General features: G+C 34.9%; 1 protein-coding gene and 1 long non-coding RNA gene across 10 annotated transcripts in view; one reads left to right on the top strand and one right to left on the bottom strand.

The window, feature by feature from the left end:
- Positions 1-21,586, bottom strand: part of DNAH6 (dynein axonemal heavy chain 6) — a 233,798-nt gene that overhangs the window by 42,081 nt on the left and 170,131 nt on the right. For 8 of the 9 annotated variants that reach the window (XM_036224313.1, XM_036224314.1, XM_036224318.1 and 5 more), the window contains 3 exons: positions 21,053-21,188; positions 18,147-18,316; positions 2,689-2,879 (listed from right to left, as the gene is read on the bottom strand). In XM_036224313.1, the coding sequence (XP_036080206.1) occupies positions 2,689-2,879; positions 18,147-18,316; positions 21,053-21,188 (497 nt within the window). Of the gene's footprint in view, positions 1-2,688; positions 2,880-14,721; positions 15,502-18,146; positions 18,317-21,052; positions 21,189-21,586 lie in introns of those variants that run through there. The other variant, XM_036224321.1, reaches the window with a different exon arrangement.
- Positions 1-21,586, top strand: part of LOC107506364 — a 60,287-nt gene that overhangs the window by 32,624 nt on the left and 6,077 nt on the right. The window contains exon 5 of the long non-coding RNA XR_001595906.2: positions 6,237-7,974. This is a non-coding gene — a long non-coding RNA (uncharacterized LOC107506364). The remainder of the gene's footprint in view (positions 1-6,236; positions 7,975-21,586) is intronic.

Genomic DNA, 21,586 nt, shown 5'->3' with positions numbered 1-21,586 from the left:
GTTGCAGTGCATATCACGAAATAAAATATGGGGCAAAAATATACATATTGGAGATAAAAAGGAAAATTTTATGATATACAGAAAAACCCACAAACAAGAAACACCAATTGTAAAATAAAGTTTGAAATATATAAAGCAAAAACAAGAAATGTTGAGGTAAGGTAAAATTGGTAAATCAACATTAATGTGGAAATTTTAACACATCTCTAACAGAAACGACTATGAAACACAAAAAAGTTACAAATTGGTAAGAATATAAAATATTCAGCCAATGAAAATTATAGTGTAATTAACAACCTTGATCTTTACACTCGACGAATAGAACAAACGCAAAATCTTCAAGTATTCGTGGAACTTCGATAAGAATTAACCATGTGCTAAGAAAGACACATATTTCAACAAGAAGACAAATTTATTCTTTGACCACAATAAATCTTAGAAACCAATCTTAAAAGAATTTTTTAATATCTGGAATTTTTTTAAATTGCTTTTCTGAACGACTCATCTGTTAAAGGGAAATCATAATGAAATTTTTTCAATAAGTGGAAGTAAATGACAAAAATAATATTACATATAAAAATAAGTGAGTTGTAGTAATGAGGCACTTAGTATTAAATTTACTCATATTTATGAATTTCTGGTTCCAGTTATGTCAAACTAAGAACTCAGACTAATATTTCCACTAAGAACAGCTAAAAACTCTGGACAAAATATATATTTTTAAATGCTTAAAGTCTTGGAGAACAAACAAAGTAGTGAAGAATATTCAAGATAAGAAGAAAACCCAGAACAGTGAGCCCACACTCAGAGAGAGGCATCAGAAGAGGAGTCAAAGATGCTGAGAAGCCGAACAGAACTTTTGAGTGATTAATGGGACAAAAGTGACAAAATTGGAGCTGAGAGCCAACTACAGAGGAAGTAGTTGGTTAAGGTGACCCGTGATTACTAGTATCTCTAGCTGACTCTAAGAAGATATAAATTTTGCCTGGTAGATTGCTTGTCTCCATTTTGTTTAGTTCTTTTTCTGGAGCTTTGTTCTGTTCTTTCATTTAGGACATGTTTCTTTGTTTTCCCATTTTGGCTGCCTACTTGTGTTTGTTTCTATGTATTAGATAGGGCTGTTATGTCTCCTGGTCTTAGTAGACTAGGCTTATGTAGTAGGTGTGCTGCGGGATCCAGTGCAGTCTTCCCCAATCACCCAAGCTGGATGCTCCAGGAACGTGCCTTGTATGGGTTGTGTGTGCCCTCCTGTTGTAGTTGAGCCTTGGTTGCTGTTTGCTTATCAGTGGGAGGCTTTGACCTTCAGGCTGATTTGTTGTGGTGACTGGCTGTGACCGGTGGAGGAGCTGTTGTGCAGGGCCTTACCCTATAGAGCAGGACCTGCTTTAGCAGGGCTCTGGTGCCTGCCATGTCTACCCTTTCAGTGTGTTATCTTCAGATGTTACCCCAGGTAGTGCTCTGGCTCAGACTGAAGCTGGCTACTGGGCATGCAAGTAGGTGCCTTCTGAAGGGGTGCACCTCAGGCCAAGTTCAGCTGTAGCCTGTGCCCTGCCGGGGCCACTTGGCATGAGTCACCAAGCAACTGGCAGAACGCAGCCATGTGCACTGTGCTTTGAAGTGCCTTCGGAGACGAAGCCACAATCGAGGTTAGCTGCCACTAGTGCAAGGTTTGGGGGTACTCAGCGATAGAAATGGGGCACGCTGAGGCCAGATGCTACTTGTTTAGGCTTTGTGGACCTTTGAGAGATTTTAGGAAAGTTTGCATTACGAGCCAAGACAGACCATTTGTGTGGGAAATTCCCTGGAAGTGGCTTGGGTGGGCCTGCAAGTTGGAGTTACCAAGGTGGGTGAACAGTGTTTTGCTGGAGATTCAGATATGGCACCACTTGGGTCTGTAAGCCAGGCAGGGGAAGGCTCAACAAAGGAACAATGTCCTCTCCCAGCACTTCTATCTGGGAGAAAGCCACCCCTCTGGCCCTCACCCTGAAGCCAGACAACTTAGTTCCTCCCTGTATGTGCCTGGCAATGTTCGAAGTGCTGCCCCAACACTGGAGCTCAGAGCAAGTGAACCCAACACCAAGTAAGTCCATAGGCAGGTCTTTTAAGAGGAGCACTTTGGCTTCCTCTAGACTTCCTCCTTATTCAGCCATAATCTCTGCTGGTTTTTACACCCAGAAGTTGTGGAGACCTCTCTTTCTGGCACTGAAATCCTGGGCTGGGGAGCCTGGTGTAGGGCTGGGACCCCTTGCTCTGCAGCTAAGATATTTCTACTGATTCTTCACTGCCACATGCAGAAGTGGAACAAGCCCGTTTCATGTCATTGCCCCTCCTACCAGTCTCGAAGTGGCCTCTTCTTTGTGTCCTCAGTTGTAGGACTTCTGTTCAGTTAGACTTTAGGCAACTCCCAATGATAGGCATTCTTTAGTTTAGTTGTAATTTCGATGTGGTTGTGGGAGGAGGCAAGCACAGCATTTACCTACTCTGCCATCTTGTCTGGAACTCAGAGTCGGTATTTATGATTTTTGACCCCATTTTAGCAACATACATAGTGAAATATTAATGTATTTAATTTATTTAGTAAGGGATATCTGAATGTAGGAATTCATGCTCCAAAGAAGGAACATAAAATACAAATCTTAATAAGGAGATGTTCATATTAGTTGATAAAACTGCACAGTGTGACCTTACCGTTCTGAATATCCGCTCTCCCGGGCAAACCTCTGAAATGCACCCATGGGATCTGAGCCTGTGCTTAAGATAAATACCAGGGGGGTGTTGCATGACATATCTTGATACAGAGTAGGTAGGTCCATAGGTGGTGTCTCTACGAAGTGTTTTCCAAGATTTTCTAATACAAAGTCTGTAAGAGCAAAAACCACCTGAAAGGTGAAAAGAAAAACATTGAAAATGTGTTGGTTTTGGATCCTTCATAATTTTATCCTATTTCTCCCCTTTAGCTTCTCAGAGGTCGGCGCCCTATCCTTTGAACTCATTTTCTTCTGATTGAGTACGTTTCTTCCTATAGATCAATTTAGTGGATTTGTACACCACATAACTACTGACAGCCATGGTTCTCATGACTTCACTGAGCAAGATGAACTATTGGATGAGAGGAAAGGCCCTCATTGTTCTATCCATCTATAACCCTGCTGTTTTCCCATCCTTGCCTCCTTTTGTCTCATCCTCTTGCATTCTCATGGACTTTACTTTCAGTCCTTTCATTATCTCTTTTGGCATTATTGTTCTCTCCCTCTCTGCATGATCTTCTCATCATCACACAGTGAAGCTCTATTGTCTCCTATTCTTAAAACCAAAACAAGAGCCTTCCCTTGTTTTGCTCTCCTTCAACTATTTCATTTCTTCGTTCCTCATTTACAAGCCAACTTCTCAGAAGAACTGACTCCATATATTGTCTCCTCATCTTCATCTCTCACTTACTCGTCATCCACTTCTTGGGTACCAGCCTTAGTCCTGATCATCATACATCTGCTTGGCCATTTTCTATACCAATGTGTTTTCTTTACTGATCCTATCCTAGCCAACTTACTGCATTGATGCTCTTGCAGACTTTGTTTCCCTATAGCCCATACAGGGCTTTTGTGTGCCCTTTTCAAGATACTTGGGCCAGAAAACTGTCACAATAAATATATAAACCTAACCTATAATATCTACAATACAAGTGGCTACCTTAAAGGTTGTTCAGTGCACATCCTTCACAAATGTAAGCAGCAGCTTGGCTTTAATGTTAGCCTTCCATTAGATGTTGACAACACCCTGTCCAAACAGGCCCTACCATGTTTTTGGTGTGGGGGGAGGGAGCATCCCAACTTGGTTCAGGAACATGGCTTTGGATACCTCACTATGGCCAACTTGAAAAAAGAGATGTTCACATGCTTGTCCACTTAGGTGAGGCTATATCGTGGTGCTAACCATAAAGGTAGCATGGTCTAGAAGGAAAGCCCTGCAACAGGGCCAAGGGGCACTGGAGCTTTGTTTTAGCTTTGTCATTGTAACTAAGTGTCATTCTCATAAACTTTAAAAAGTTATTTTTATTTAAAATATTTTTTAAAATATGAGCTATTTGTTTGCTTTTTACTTTGACAAAAAGTGCTCATAGTGTTTACAATGGACAAAGCACCAATAATTTATTTTTTGGGGGCTATTATGCAAATAAAAAAGTAGTAACACACTAATAAAATGTTTTTAAATTAAAAAAGTTTTGAAAACAAGATAATATGCTATTAATATTATATAAAGATATGGGTTTCCAGTTGCTTTATTAATCACAGATCAGAAACTCTTGGTTACATGTGCAATTTCTCATGTATATGAATTGATTCATTTTATGAAACATTTTAAATATGCAGACAATAAATTTGCATAACACCTTTAGGTTAGTCTCTGGTCTATACTTAATATATACCCAGAAATACATATATCCAATAATAACATGGTTAAGTACATAGAATACAGAAAGGAGACATATCAGGTAAAACCATAAAGCCAAGGGTTCCTGTAGAATTAGCAGGCGGTTTCATGCCTTTTGATGTTGGGTAGTGCTTTTGTGTAAGGTTCGTACTTCTTAGGTGGAGAAAAAGGCAATACGATAGAAGTGAATATGTATGCATGCCAGCCCACAAATCTCACCACCATTGCTAAATGGTCCTCCTCACTTACATACTAAGTGGCTAAGAGTTCTCTGCTGTTTCCAAAAGTATATTAAAGACTTTGTTTGTATAAAAAATAATGTAACAGCTCATATCTCATTCACTCAGCACAGAGACTTCTTGGATTCTAGTTATTCTAGAACCAAACTTGCTCTTTGATTTTGAACCCATCACTAATGTAACAGCCTAATTTGGGAGTGCTCCCTTATGGCTGACAACACTGCTGAGCTGGTAGGAGTACAGATTTCTTGCCTTGGAATTTCTTATCAGTTCCTCAGCTCCAGCTCCTGTCCAATCTGTATCTAAAATGGCTTCACTTTTAGAGTCCTTTTCAGACTCTGTTCCATCTAAGAAAGTCTTATTATCTTGTAGTGGTCTTAACTCTCTAGTTATTTTGAGGTCTTTATGTTCTCCCCTGTACCATGCTCTTGTAGGTTACTAGATAGTATCCACTGACCTGTTCCTCAAGTTCCTTCCATACCACATGGTTTAAACTGATCAACTTCTCTTTGTGATCCTTCTGAAATTTTGATGTTTTGTTCTCATCAAGATCTTAATGGCAATAGTGGCAAGAATTTGCTGTGCTTCAAATTTCTCATATATCTATGATCTAGAGTCAGGAGTTTCTTGAAGATCACTATCTGCAAATCCTATGTCTGGTTGCAGAATCAGAGAATTTGCAGTCGCCTCCATTTTTATCATTTAGTTCTTTGCTAGGAGCTCTTCTCATGCTCTTCTTTATAAGCTGAGTTTCCCAATTCTGATATATGTGGCTCCATTACATTTTGATTAGAGTTCTTTTCTTGGTCTGCTGCTTGATCCTTTACATAGTCTCTGGCTGAGGCCCTCAGAACATTTTCAGGTCATCCTCCCTATCAGAATTGATTGAGCATTCTCACAGGGAATTCTAGAGTTCAGATAAAGACTTTTTTGAAGGTATTAATGTGCTGATAGTGCATAAATTCAATGTTGAGAGACTCTGTGTTTTGAAATTCCCTGCCCAGAGGAAGGGGTGGTTTGTTTTTTCATTGTGATGAAAAAATAAGCCCATCCTTCATTAGTGACTGAACCTCATTTAAGCTATGGTGTATTAAATGAAGAATAAAGATTCTGGGTGGTTTACAAATTATGAGTTATAATAGAACACTTGTGTTTAATTTTTTTCCATTACACTCAAGAACTTTAAAAAATTGTGGTAAAATACACATAACAAAATTTATTATTTTAACCATTTTAAGTATATAGTTCACTGGTATTGAATACATTCATAATGTTTTGATATAATCATCACCATCTACTTCCATGCATATTCAAGCCCTTGAGCCCTAAAGAAGAAATCAAGAAAATGTTAAGTGGAATAAGTGTTTTTATCTTATAGAAGGTCTATAGATAAGAATAGGTCATTAACCCTGGTTTTAGGAACTGTAGTGCCTCAAATCTAAAATTTATAATAACAATTGTACGTTTTGGTAGCAATGTTATCAGCAAAAATCTATCAAGGTAAATTTGCTTTCTCAAATTTAGTATTAGTTTTCCAAGAGTTATTTAATTTTCTACGTTTTCTTTCAGCTGATCCAAATGGCGAGTTAAAAAATCTTGAAATCAAAATGGCGACAGGGGAGATTTCTACCATGTTTTCCCCAAAGAAGAGCAATTTTGACAATCACTCATGAATGAAAGTACTTTTGCAGAGGTCTGGGAGTTGAGCAGAGAAATTCCAGCATATGATTAGGGCAGAAAGAAATTGAAGATCAGATGCATTGCAGAAGCTAAGAAGAACAGTAGTTTCATTTTACCCATGTTATCTATCTCCCAAGGTGGCACAGCTCAGTGCCAAGACTGACCTTCTCAACACAAAATTTCTCCTATGAGGGAAAGTCAGAGCCTGTGATTAAACTCCTGGCTTCCCCAGCCTTGTAGTTCATTGCCAATAAGGCCCATATCTTTCTCTCTGCATCCAGAATAGAGATTTGTGAACTGCCCAAATGAGAGGTAGTGAGCAGCTGAGAAAACAGCAACTAGGACTCAAAATAGAACATATCAAGGGATGTGGTTCCTACTAACAGCTTCTCAGACTCCATCAGCAAGCCTGCCCTCAAGCTGCTAGGGGTGTGTCACCTGATGGTTCTCCCAACAAGCAAAAACTTGGCCCAACTCTGTGAGATGGAAGGAAGAACACAAACATGAGCACTTAGCACTACCTTAAAGAAAGCAAACAAGAGGCTCTTGCACTGGGCCTGGCTTAGAAGAATTGAGAGAAGGCATACAATCTTCAGAATTTCCCCCACGAAGGAACAAGAAGTGTGGAGCAAGTGTATCTTTAGAAAAGGGCTGAGAAAAACTCAAAATCCCTAATATGGCTAGCAGAATGTATATGTCTCCCAAAGTCAGTAAGTGAAGACTAGAGGAGGTGATCAATTTAAATATGAAGATGGCAATGCAACACTTCAAGGAACATGAAAAATAAAGGAAACATGATATCAACAAAGGAATACAATAATTTTCAAGTAACTTATTCCCCCAAAATGGAGATCTGTGATTTTTCTAGATAAAGAATTCAAAATAGTTGTTTTAAGGAAGCTCAATAAGTAAGCTGTAAAAAAATACAGAAAGACAGTGAAACAAAATCAGGAAAAAAATACATGAACAAAATGAGAATTTTAATAGAGAGATAAAAATAATAGAAAAGAACCGAACAGAAATTATCGAGCTGAAGAATACAATGAATGAAATGAAAAATACAGTAGAGAGTATCAACAGTGGATCAAATCAAACAGAAAAAAATATCTGTGAAATAAAAGACAAGTCCTTTAATATTATTCAGTCAGAGGAGTATAAAAAAAGAGTGAAGAAAGTCTATCTGAACTATTGGATTTCATTAACAGAAATAATCCATACGTCATTAAAGTACCAGTAGGAGAAAAGAAGGACAAAGTAGCTGAAAGCTTATTTAAAGAAATAATGGCTAAGAACTTCTCAAAGCCAGAGAAGTTCTAAGTTCATGAAGCTTATAGGTTTCCTCAAAATTTCAACCCAAAATGATCTTTTCCAAGACACATTATAATAAAACTGTTTAAAATTGAAGACAAAGTGAAGGTTTTTAAAACAGCAAGAGAAAAAACCCTCACATTCAGAGGAACCCTCATAAGGCTATCAGTGGATTTCTGAAATTATCCTTCCCAAAACAAAAGCTAAGGTAGTATATCACCACTTGATCTGCCTAACAAGAAGTACTGAAAAGAGTTCTTCAAATTGAAATGAACGAGTGCTAATTAGTAACATGAAAACATAAAAGACACTGCTAAAGGTAAGTATATATATATAGTCAAATTCAGAATACTCTCATGCTGAATTATAGTGTGTTAATCACTTAACTCTAGTAAAAGATAAATGGATAAGAGTTTTAAAAATAACTATAGCTAAAATAAGTTGTTGATGAATGTACAGTATAAAAAGAGTTAACTGTGACATCAAAAGAATGGATGTGTGTGTGGGAAAAGTTTTTGTATGTTATCGAATGTTGTTATCTGCTTAAAATAGACCATTATCTCTATAAGATGTTTTATGTAAACCTCATGGAACCACAAAGCAAAAACCTACAGTAGATACACTAAAGATAAGGTAAGGAAATCAAAGCATGTCACTATGGAACATCATTCATTCACAAAGGGAGACAGCAAGAGGGGAAGAAAGGAGTAAGGGAAATACAGAAAACTAGAAAACAGTTATTAAGATGACATTGGTAAGTCCTTACCTCTCAGTAATTACTTTAAATGTAAATGGATTTTCTTCAATCAAAAGTCATGGAGTGGATAAATGGATAAAAGAAATAAGACCCAACTATATGCTGCCTATAAGACACTCACCTCAGTTTTCAGGACATACATAGGCTCAAAGTGAAGGGGTGGAAAAATATATTCCATGCAAGTGGGAAACGAAAATAGCAGGGTTGGTATACTTTTATTATACAAAATAGACTTTAAGAAAAAATTTATAATAAGAAACAAATAAGGTCATTGTATAATGATAAAGTGGTCATTTAAAGAGGATATAATAGTTATAAATATATATGACCCAACATTGGAGTATCTAGAAATAGCAGGCCAATACTAACAGATCTGAAGAGAAAACTAGACAGAAATACAATAACAGGGGACCTCAATACTTCATTTTCAACAATGGATAGATCATCTAGACAGAAAATCTGCAAAGATTGAGTCACAAAGAAGTAAAAAATCTGAACAAATCAATTATAAATAAGGAGACTGAATAAGGAATCAAAAACCTTCCATCAAAGAAAAGCCCAGGACCATATGGTTTCACTAGTGAGTTCTACTAAATATTTAAAGAAGAATTAATGCCAATCCCTGTCAAGCTCTTACAAAAAACTGAAGAGAAGGGAACATTCCCCAAATCATTGTACAAGGCCATTATTATCCCAATACCAAAGCCAGATAAGGACCATATAAAAAAGAAAACTAGAGGTCAATATCTCTGATGAATACAGGTGCAAAAATTCTCAACAAAACACTAGCAAACAGAATTCGATAGCACATTAAAAAGATCATATATCTTAATCTAGAAGAATTTATTACAGGAATGCAACAATTGTTCAACATATACAAATAATAAATAAGATATACCATGTTAATAGAATAAAAAATAAAAATTACATGAGCATCCAATACATGCAGAAAAAGCATTTGACAAAATACGACATCATTTCATAATTAAAAACTCTTAACAAATTGGGTATAGAAGAACAAACCTTAATGTAATAAAGGCCTTCTATGACAACTAATATCATTCAATGGTGAAATGCTGAAAGCTTTTCCTCTAAGGTGAGGAATAAGACAAGGGTACCTTCTTTCACCATGCCTATTCAACATAGTACCAGAAGTTCTAGCCAGAGCAATTAGACAATACAAGAAAAAAGCCATCTAAACCAGAAAGAAAAAAGTAACACTATTTGTAGATGACATGATCTTGTCTATAGAAAATCCTTACTTGAAAAAAGAAAAAGCAAAAAAACTGTTAGATAAAATAAGGAAATTCTGTAAAGTAACAGGATACAAAATCAACACACAATAATCAGTTTCTATATATAAACAATGAAATATCTAAAAGAAAAACAAAGAGCTATTTTATTTACAGTAGCATCCAAAACAAAATAGGAATAAATTTAATCAAAGAGGTGAAAGGTCTATACACCGACCATTACAAGACATTGATAAAAGAAATTGAAGAAATTACAAAGAAATGGAAAGATATCCATGTTTGTAAATTTTAAAAATTAATATTATTAAAATATATTTACTACCTAATGTCAACTATAGATTCAATGTAATCCCTGTCAAATTTCCATTGGCATTGTTCATAGAGATAGAAAAAAAATTCTAAAATTTGTGTGAAACCACAAATGACTCAAAATAACCAAAGCAATTCTGAGAAAGAAGATCAAAGATGGAGGCAGCATACTTCCTGAATTCAAGCTATGTTACAAAGGTATAGTAATCAAAACAATATAGTACAGATATAAAAAGAGACATATAAACAGAATATAAGCAAGAACACAGAAATAAACCCATGTATATATGGTCTACTAATATTAGAGAAGTGAGCCAAGAATTACCAATGGGGAAAGGATAGTTTCTTCAAAAAATGGTGCTAGGTAAATCAGATATTCACATGCAGAAGAATGAAATTGAACCCCTATCTTACACCACACTCAAAGTAACTCAAAATGGATTAAAGACTTAAATATAAGACCTCAAAAAATAAAACTCTTAGAAGAAAACAGGGTAAAAAGTTTCTTGACATCAGTTTTGCTAACAAGTTTTTGGATATGACACCAGAAGCATAAACAACAAAAGCAAAAATAAACTAGTGGGACTACATCAGACTAAGATGCTCTTGCACAGTAAAAGAAATAATCAACAAAATAAAAAGGCAACTTATGGAATGGGAGAGAATATCTGTAAACTATACAGGTGATAAGTGGTTAAAAATCCAAAATAGATGAATAACTCATACAATTTGATAGCAAAAAAAATAAATAAATAAAATAATCTCATTAAAAAATAGTCTCGACATCACTAATCATCAGGGGAATGCAAATCAAAACCATAATAAATATTCTCTCACTCATGTTAAAATGGCTGTTACCAAAAAGACAAGAGATAACTAATGTTGGTGAGGATATGGAGAAAAGGGAACCCTTTTGCACTGCTGAAAGGAATGTAAATTGGTATAGCCAGTGTGGAAAATAGTATGGAGGTTCCTTTAAAAATTAAAAATATAACTACCAATGATCCCACTTTTGGTTATTTATCTGAATGAAATGAAATCACTACCTCAAAGATAGATATATCTGAACTCCCATATTCATTGCAGCACACTTCTTAATAGTTAAGACATGGAAACACCCTAAATATCTACTCACAGATTAATGAATAGAGAAAATACAGTAAATATATATAATATTATTTAGTGATAATATACAGTAAATATATATAATATTATTTAGTGATAATATACAGTAAATATATATAATATTATTTAGTGATAAAAAATAAGGAAATCCTGCCATGGACCTTGAGAACATTATGCTAAGTGAAATAACTCAGATGTATAAAGACAAATACTGTATGATATCATTTTTCTGTGGAATCTAAACATGTTAAATTCATAGAAACAGAAAGTAGAATGCTGGTTGCCAGTCAACAGGGGGTAGGAGAAATGAGGAGATGTTGGTTAAAGGGTACAAACTTCCACTTATAAGATGAATAAGTAGTGGGGATCTATGTACGGCTTAACTATAGTTAACGATGTTATATACTTGAAAATTGTTAAGAGAGTATATCTGAAATATTCTCACCACACACACACAAAATATTAATTATGTGAAATGATAGATGTAGTAACTAATCATATTGTAGTAATCATTTTGCACTGTATATCATACCATCACAGTGTATATCTCTTAGTCATACAAAATTACATGTCAATTATATCTCAATAAATTTGGAAAAAAATAACATAGCTTAGTCAATGTAAATTAAAAAATCTGTCTCTTCTGGTGGCAATTCTTTCTCTCTAGCATATTTTTAAAGAAAGGAAATTATAAAGTGACATTTCTTCCTCTCCAAATTTTTAATTAAAAATGTAAGAAAACCATTTGCAACGACATGGATGGACCTAGAGGTTCTTACGCTGAGTGAAATAAGTCAGACAGAGAAAGATAAGTACCATATGATTTCACTTATATGTGGAATCTAAGGGACAAAAAGAACAAACTCATCAAAAACAGATGCATGAATATAGTGGACAATTTGGTGATGGACAGAGGGAGGGGTGTTGGGGGCTAAGGGAATGGGGTGAAGGATAAAAGAAGTACAAATTAGTAGTTGACAGCTGGGCATGAGGATAGGGAGCATGGCACAGGGAATGCAGTTAGCATTAATATGATGGCTGAGTGGAGGGCCAGGGGAGGGAGGAAGCAATTGGGGGGATCATTTTATGAACAATATAGATGTCTAACCAATGTACTGTATACTTGAAACTAATGTAAAGAAATAAATTTTTTTAAAAAAAGAAAGAAAAAACCCTCTTGAGAAACACTCAAAATACTAGAAATAGCAAGGAACTTCCTTAACTTGTTAAGAGATATTTATGAAAATCCCATAGCAAACATCATACTTAATAGTGAAAAACTGAATGAATAGTCTTCTTCTTAAGAGGAACAAGACAAGTATATCTACTTTAATAAACTCTATTCAACATTGTACTGGATGTACTGGCCAGAAGAGTTAGTCAATGAAACAAAATAAAAGACTCTGGATTATAACGGAAGAAGTAAAACTATCTATATTTGCAGATGACACGATTTTTTCAGGATACAAAAATATACAAAAATTAATTATACTTCTCTACAGTAGCAATGAGAAAGCCAAAAACAAAATTAAGAAAGCAATTCCATGTACGAAAGCATCAAAAGAACAAAATACAAAGAAATAACAAGAGAAGTGCAAAACTTAATCTCTGTGGCAATAAATTAAGGAAGATCCAAATAAATGGAAAAACATCCCATGTCCACAGATTGGAAAACTTACTGTTGTTAAATTGGCAATACTCCCCAAATTGAAAGGCCTTCTACAAAGGCCTTTCAAAATTCTGGCTGTTTTCTTTTCAGAAACTGCCAAGCTGATCCTAAAATTCATACGGAAACTTGAAGGACCCGGAATAGTGTTGATTAAGAACAAAATTGGAGGATTCACACATGCCAATTTCAAAACTTGCTGCAAAGCTACAGTAATCAAGATAGTGAAGTACTGGCATAAGGATAGACATATAGATCAACAGAATAGACTTGATATTTCAGAAATAAATTCTCGCAAGTATATTAACTTAATTTTTTGGCAAGGGAGTCAAGACCATTCAATGGGGGAAATAATAGTCTTTTCAACAAATGGTGCTGGGACAATCGAATATCTACATGCAAAAGAATCAAGGTGGCACCTTACTTAACACTAACACTATATAAAATATAACTTAAAATGGATCAAAGATACAAATATAAGAGATAAAACTTTATAACTCTTAGGAGAAAATATAGAAGTAAGTCTTCATTACATTGGATTAGACAATTGCTTTTTAGATGTGACACCAAAATCATGAGCAACAAAATAAAAAAATAGACATCATCGAAATTAAAAAACATGTACTTCTAGGGACACCATCAAAAAAGTGAAAAGACAACCATAGAATGGGAGAATTTTTTTTTCAAATCATATATCTGAGAAGGGATTTGTATCTAGAATATTTAAGAAATTTCAACTATAAGGAAAAGACAAATAACCCAATTAAAAAATGGTGAATGTTCTGAATAGACAGTTCTATAAATAGCCAATAAGTATAAGAAAAGATGCTTACCAACATTAGCCATTAGAGAAATGCAAATCAAAACCACCATGAGGTACTACCTCACACCCACTAGGATGGCTATTATAAAAAAAGACATAATAAAAATTGTTGGCAAGGATACAGAGAAATACCATAAAACCTTCATACACTGCTGGTGGGAATGTAAAATGTTGGCCTAGCAATTCTATTCCTAGGTATATAATGAAGAGAAATGAAAACGTATATACATACACAAATACTTGTACACAAATGTTTGTGGCAATATATTCATAATAGCCTCAAAGTGGAAACAACAGAAATGTCCATGAAATGATAGATAAACAAAATGTATATCTGTGACAGTAGAACTTTATTCAACAATAAAAAGGAATAAAGTACTGATACTTGACACATGGATGAACATTGAAATCAGTGTGCTAAAAACACCCTCCAGAAAGTACAACTATGATTGCTTAGGACTGATGCTGATAGACACATTGCGGGGTGATGGCTCTGGTTGTGGAATTTTTTTTTTGAGTGATGAAATGTTCTAAAATTGTGCTCTGTGAAAGTCTATTGAAATGAACACTTTAAATAGGTGAATTGTATAATGTATGAATAATATCTCAATAAAGCCGTTAAAAAACTCTTGAAGGTCTTTCTATACATGATCAGAGAATATATCTGTGACGGCTGAAATGGCATTTTTAACGTTTCCAAAAACTCTTGCTTAGTCTCCATGTCGACAGGGATCTTTCTTACCAAGTGGTTGTGCCCAGCATCCCATGAGAATATTCTGAGGAATTTTTTTCCATGGAAAAGCTCCCTAAAATTAATAATAAGCACACAGTGGAATTGACAACAGAGAGTTAAAATTGTATTCATATAACTGGTGTTTCTGAAATTCTGAAAGCCTTGCAATTGTTGCTTTAAGAAGATCTCATCCTGGGTAACTCTAGTTACACACTGTGGTTCCTCAACAGAGAGGCCTGGATTGAAGCACCAGAACTGTCAAGGTTAGGGTTCCCAGGGATTTAGACTTGGAAACCCACAATGCTGCAGGTCATGACATGTACTGATGTCCACTTCTGACTGCTTTGGGAATAACCATTTCTCCTTATATATGTTTAATCATATAAAGTATGGTCTCAGGATCAGTAGCAGCTGCAGCACCTGGAATTTGTTAGAAATGTAGATTACTAGCACCTAGTTCAGACCTACTGAATCAGAAATTCTGAGGAGTGAGCCCCAGTAATCTATGCTTTAACAAGCCCTCAAAGGTGATGTACACTACAATTTTAGAATACTGGTAAACAGGATTTTTCTTAGCTTTGTTCTGTGGCAATGATTTATTCTCCACCAGGCAATCTTCATTCTTTTTTGAATCAGAAAACTTCTTTTTTCTCTTTTGAGTTCAAATTTCTAACAACCTTATCCTGAGTCGTGTTGATAATTTGATGCCAAGAAAGAACTGGTCGAATGACATACATCCTACTTCCTGTTGCAGTTCTAATGAGTTTACCACTTGATTTACTTAGAGTTTTTTTTTTTAATGAAGTTTCATCTTAAGGTCCAAACATGCTATTTCTGAAAGAGGCTGAATTTTCATGCAAGATTGCAGCATCTTGCACAAGCCACTGTGTTGGAATATCCTCCTTTTTTTCACAGGAACAGCTGATTCTACCATGTAGACATTGAACACCAAATGGGCACTACTTGTGAAGAGACCTGAAAACAACAGGCTGGTTACCTTGAACTCTCTCTCATCACGTAGATCTTGTCTCTGGTCTCATCTTTGTTCTAAGGCTTCCATAGGTTCTCTTCTCTGTGCAGGGTATCTACACCTTCAGAACTTGGATTCTTTACTATGGAACCCCAATTTCCTTAGCAAGTCATTCTCTGGAATCAGTATTAGGCCAAGGGTTGTTCCTAACTGGGAAAAGGTATAGCAGAGATAACATTATAATGCTTGGATCTTCTCTTCAGGGTGATTTTCTCAGTGATCTTGACTGAGTCAGGTCTCTGTCTCCCCTGGAATGAATATCTAGTTCTTCATTTCTGAGATTAATCTGGATTTTACACCCCTCCATGTTGATTTGTAAAGCAAGTTTTTATAATACAGGTAAGGTTTGTGGGCAAACGCATTGATAAGAATGATTAATTAATCCTCTGTGAATTTCCTGTAATTGCACCTATCATTTGTAGCTTTGATCACACTTGGAAAACTGTCCTGGGACATGGTATTGAAGGATGTGATGGCAGTAAAAACATTTTTTATTATGGAAATTTCAAGCACATAAAAAATTAAAGAATAATGAACCCTATGTTTTCTCCAGTTTCGACGTTTATCAAGACATTGCTAATTTTGTTTTATTGATACACCCACCCACCTACTCCCCCATTCCTTAGGATTATTTTGAAGCAAGTCTCATGTGCCATAATATCTCATTCTTAAATAATTCAGCATATATCTCTACAAGATAAGAACTCTTAAGAAAACATAACCACAGTACCATAATTTAAATATTAACAATAATTCCTTAATATTATTAAATATTTAGTCAGCGTTCACCTTTCCCTAATTAAATTATAACTGCCTCTGTGTGTATGTGTGTATGTGTGTTTAAATACAGTATGTTTAAAACAGTATCTAAATAAAGCTTATACAGAGGTTAATTGATTTAAGTTTAATCTATAACTTTCATCCTTTATTTCCTCTTCCCCTTGCAAAACAAACAACAAACAAAAATATGTCATTGAAGAAACCAGATTGTATGTCTTGCAAAATTTCTCATACTCTAGAATTTTCTAGCCTTATCTTTTAAACTTCTTATTTCAGACTCTTGTCATTTAGTCATCTTTTCATTTTTGTTAGCCTCTAATCTGGTGGTCACTGTTCCATATTCACTAAAGACTTTTTACCCGGCTTATAGCATTCCTTCCTCTCCATTACATGCTTGTCCCAGTGGTCTATTAACTGTGTCCCAGGCATTGTCTTGCTACCATCTGAGATGACACAACTCAGGTCCAGGGACCATGTAGCCATCCAACACCCTAACCTCATAGTTCTTTTACCTCTAACCCCAGTGCACACCATCTCATCTTTTCCTTAGTTGCCCATATTCATGGCCAGCCTCAGGACATTGCTGTCACTTGGAACCATTCATTAGAAATTTTAACTCAACTTTAATCACTTCTTCCATCCTTCTAGCTCTGCTATACCTCTTGTCCAACCTCATCTACTCCAAAGAAATGCAAGGTTTCCCCTTTCTTCCAGTCTATAAACCCTTTCTTAGATCTCTTCTTCTTTCCAGAATGACTTTATCAACAGTTTCAATGGCCTTGCATCCTCTGTTCTTCTATAGCAATCATCTGTAGCTCAGGTCAACCCCACAACTTATTTTCTGTGTTCCTACAGAGATAGCAGGACATCCTACAGTAAACACCAATATCTCCCAACTATATTTTGGCTTCTTCCAGTTAGTTATCTCTCTCATTTCTCATAGGAACAACTTCTATTTTTCTCCAGTGCCTCCTGAAAACTCATCACTTGAATTCTAAGCAGGTATTATAACTCCTTTATTATCAATAAATTGGAGATTACATTTGTATATATAAAAACTAGAACTGTTTGCAATGCTTCATTCACTCTATTAGTAACTTTCGCTGTCTTAAAACTCTATACCTCCTTAGTTTCCATGTCATGTTGCCACTTTTTTCTACTATTATTCTTTCCCTCCTCTCCCGACTATTCCTTCTCATGGGCTCCTCATCCTATCATCTGCCCTTTAAAAATTGGTGTTCCTCAAGGTTTCATACATCGTCCACCTGTTCTCTCTTACTCTACTATTCATTATTCCTCTACGATTCCAACAACTCCCATGGTTTTACTTTCCAATTCAATGTGGATGATTCCCAAATCTCTTATTTCTAATTTACATTTCTCTCTAGAGTTTCCTACCTATATATTAATAGATCTCCACTCTCATAGCTGGCAGGCACTGCATATACAGTGACATCTTTCTGTGACACATTTCTTCTTTCACATTTGCTCATTGTTGATACAACTGCCCCCTTTGGCACCCAAGCAGAAACTGGGAGACAATACCAGTTTCCTGCTCTCCACATCACCTTTTATCTCTTCAATCTACTACCTCTATACGAATTCAGGCTGCCATCATTTCTTACACAGAATGACTACTTCAATAGTCTTCAAACTAGGCTTGGTGACTACGGTTTTGTTCTCTTCGAATACCTTCTTCTTATTGCTGTCAAGATCTGAAAGCCCCACCAATTCCTTGCTAATACCCTCCAGCAGACCCCTGTACTCTTTGAGAAAAAGCACAAGTTTCCTTAGGTGCACACAAGGCTGACCAGATTTCTGGCTGGCTCTCCAGGCTTTTCTTTAATAATTTCTATATAAAATATTATGTTCTATTAATAATACAGAGTCTCTGTTTCTTAGAACCATTTCCCAAACTTGGCCATTGTTGCTCTCTAAACAAATAAATCTAATCATAACTGTCTGGTTAACTTTAGTAGAAATAAGTATAACACAATCCTTTAAAAAACACCTACCTTTTCTTCTTTACAACATTTAATAAGAAGTAGCTTATGGAAAGAACTTAATTCTGGATGCCAAGAATCATGGCCTGTGTTGTCTTTTTCCTTTGTCATTAATTGCTCTTTATCTGCCATTTTGGAATAGACTTCCTTTTCCTGTGGGTTGATATAAGTCTCAAAAGATCCTAGAAACATAATTTAAAAAGATGCTTTAATTGCAGTTGTTTCAACTTTAAAATTAAAAAAAATATATTTGATAATTTAAAAATCTCTACATTTACTATCAGTTTTTCCTACAAATGTAAATATATTAAACTCCCCTTACCCAACCTAATTAAAGAGCAAAGAATTTAAAATTGGATCAGAAAAAAACTTACAAAAAGCAAAGCTAAAACAAAATGACAAAGAAGTAATACAAAAAGATGCATAGAAAGAAATTAATCAAATGTGAGCAAAAAGAAAATTGAAGTGATAAGACTAACATTGGATAAATTAGAATTCAAGGCAAATATAATTAAAATTGGACAAAGTAGGTCACTTATATTAAAATACAAACCCCATAATAAAAACACAATAAAATGAACCTACATTTTCTAGATAATAGCATAAGAATACATTAATCACTATAGTTCCTTTACATATATCCTCTAATTTAACTGGTCTATAATATAGAAACATAATTTTCTATTTGATGCAGTTATTCAAGAACATTTTATTTTTTTTCTAGTCTTTATTTAGAAATCAAATAAACATATTAAGATCCCAGAAATTCTGATCATGTAGACTTTAAACCACCCCGTTTGCTGTGTATACTCAAATAAGTGTTCGTATTGAAAGTATAAGAGTAATTACTAAAAAATAGAAATAGAATGTAGAACTTCAAAGTAGTAGAGGAGGAAATAAAAAGAATAAGGACAAAATATCTGAATGCAACAAAGAAGAAAAAAATGAAACAAAGAAAAAGCCTGCCCTTTCCGCCCCCCGCCCCGAAATCCTCACAAAATAAAATGATAGAAATAGGTCCAAATAGATTACGCTTTCCTAACTTCACCTCATCTGACATTTTGGGCCTAATGGTTATTTGTTGTAGAGGGTTGTTTTGAGCATTGTAGGATACTTAACCACATCCTTGATATCAGTAGCATCATCCCCAGTTGTGGCAACCAAAAAATGCTTTCAGACATTGCCAAATATCCTCTGAGGGACAAAATATTCCCTAGTTAAGAGTCAATGAAATAAATCAATAACCATAATACATATAATTGGATTAAAACTTGTCTGTTAAACAGAGAGACTCTCATCTTGCTTAAAGCAAGAACAAAATCTCATTCAAGGTACATTGAACACATGATGGTGACACAAAAGAGTTGAAAATGAAGAGTATAGAATATATAGAAGGGGAATACTAACCAAGAGAAACCTGCTGTAATAACGGTAACATTAAAAAATATATATTTTTAACACCTATGGCACCTGGTATTCCTAGGTAGTCTCCCATCCAAGTATTAATCATGCCTGACCCTGCTTAGCTTTTAAGATCAGACAAGATCGGGCATGTTCAGGGTGGCATGGCTGTAGGCAAAAAATATTTTCGAGGACAAAAAGCTCTATTCAGAGTAAAAAGGAGTATTATTTAACAAAAAAGGAAAAAATTACTAGGAAGATAATAATCCTAAACCTAAATCGTGTGCTTAACATCATAGTTTCACAAAATATAATGGGAAAAGTTCCAGATTTACAAAGAGAAATTGTCAATCATCATGATATACCTTAATATACCTTTCTTAGAAACTGACAGATCAAGTAAAAAAAAATTAGTAAAATAAACACAATAAAAGAATTTCATGAACCTTAAGGACATTATGCTATGTGAAATAAGTCAGCCAGACATAGACAAATCCCATATGATCTCACTTATATGTGGAATCTAAAAAAACCCAAACCAAACAACAACAACAAAAATCCCCAAACTCACAAATACACAGAATAGAACGGTGGTTGCCAGAGATAGGAGTGGAGAGGTGGGCAAAATGGGTGAAGAGAGTAAAAAAATACAAACTTCAAATTATAAAATAAATAAGTCCTGGAGATGTAATGTACAGCATGATTACTATAATTAACAATATTGTATTGTATATTTGAAAGTTGCTGAGAGAGTAAGTCTTAAAAGTCCTCATCACAAGAAAGAAAATTCTGTAACTATGTATGGTAATGGTTAACTAAACTTATGAATTCATATCTTGCATCTAAGAAATGAACATATGAAACAAGTGACATTAACTGAAGTCTAATTACAAAGAATTGATTTCATACAAACCACAAATATAATTTCCAAAATATAATTAAGTTATTAAAAGATAGTCTCCTCAAATCCTAAATGCTTTTGAACTAATAAGTGCACTTTTAGAATTGAAAAAGATACATATTAAAATTGTTGGGAAAATTAATATAGAATGTTATAATTCAGAGCAGTCATTATCTCTGGAGAAGAGGATAAGGGTCCAGCGAAGAAGTATGAGGGGATTCTGGGAGGCTGGGAGTCTTCCAGTTCTTGATTTGGGTAGTGGCTCATAAGTATAGTCAGTTTTTGATAATTAAGTCAACTTCAATTTATGCACATTTCTGTATGTAACTTCAATAAAAAGGTTAAAAAAACCCAATGAGATATAGCTAAAGCAATACTTAGAGGTAAATGCATACCTTTAAAATGGGTATAATTGTAAAAATGAAATATGGAAAATTCATGGACCAAGAATTCAACTCAAGAAATTGGGAAAACAAGTAATTCACAATTTTTTAATAAGGAAGAAATCTCCTAGTGAAAAATATTGATATTGCAGAAAAGGTTAAAGGAGATATTCAAGTTAGGATTGACAAGCCTATTTATAACCCCCTATATCAGATCTTTTCTGCCATATTACCTAAGCGAATGGGAATAGGATGTAGCAATATATATTTTGTAAGTCCTTTAAAAACTGGGAATGATTCTTCTAAGTCACAGCATGAGAACCACATGGGACTAAGCAGCCAGGGAACTTCAGGTTTAGGCGGACGTTCCTATTAAAAGACAGAAAGAAAACAAATAAAAATTCACAAAGACAACCACAAAAAAATATGCTTCTACTTTATCTGAAAAATCGAGCTCTAAAAGCATGTTAAAAATAACCATTTACCCAGGACAAGTAATAAGATACGATGAAATACAAATGGTGTGAAATTAATTCTACCTGTAGATCTTTGTATGGAAGTGCAGTTGATGAAAGCTTTCAGGTTGACACTGCAGAAAGCAGTTGATCTTGAAGAGTTAACATTAAATCTGTTATATCTATTTTCAGCCTGTTCTCCAACACACCACACCAGTCTCTCCTACCCCCAAGTATTCTTATGACTTTTTTTTTTTTTTCTGGAGAACTAGTCTTCAAACCAACTTTCCAGATGTTCTCACCTCTAGGAAA

The sequence above is a fragment of the Rousettus aegyptiacus genome, unplaced genomic scaffold, assembly GCF_014176215.1.
Source record: "Rousettus aegyptiacus isolate mRouAeg1 unplaced genomic scaffold, mRouAeg1.p scaffold_m13_p_7, whole genome shotgun sequence".
Classification (NCBI taxonomy): domain Eukaryota; kingdom Metazoa; phylum Chordata; class Mammalia; order Chiroptera; family Pteropodidae; genus Rousettus; species Rousettus aegyptiacus.
Note: the sequence above shows the minus strand (reverse complement) of the source record. Positions and strands in the feature narration are given on the sequence as shown.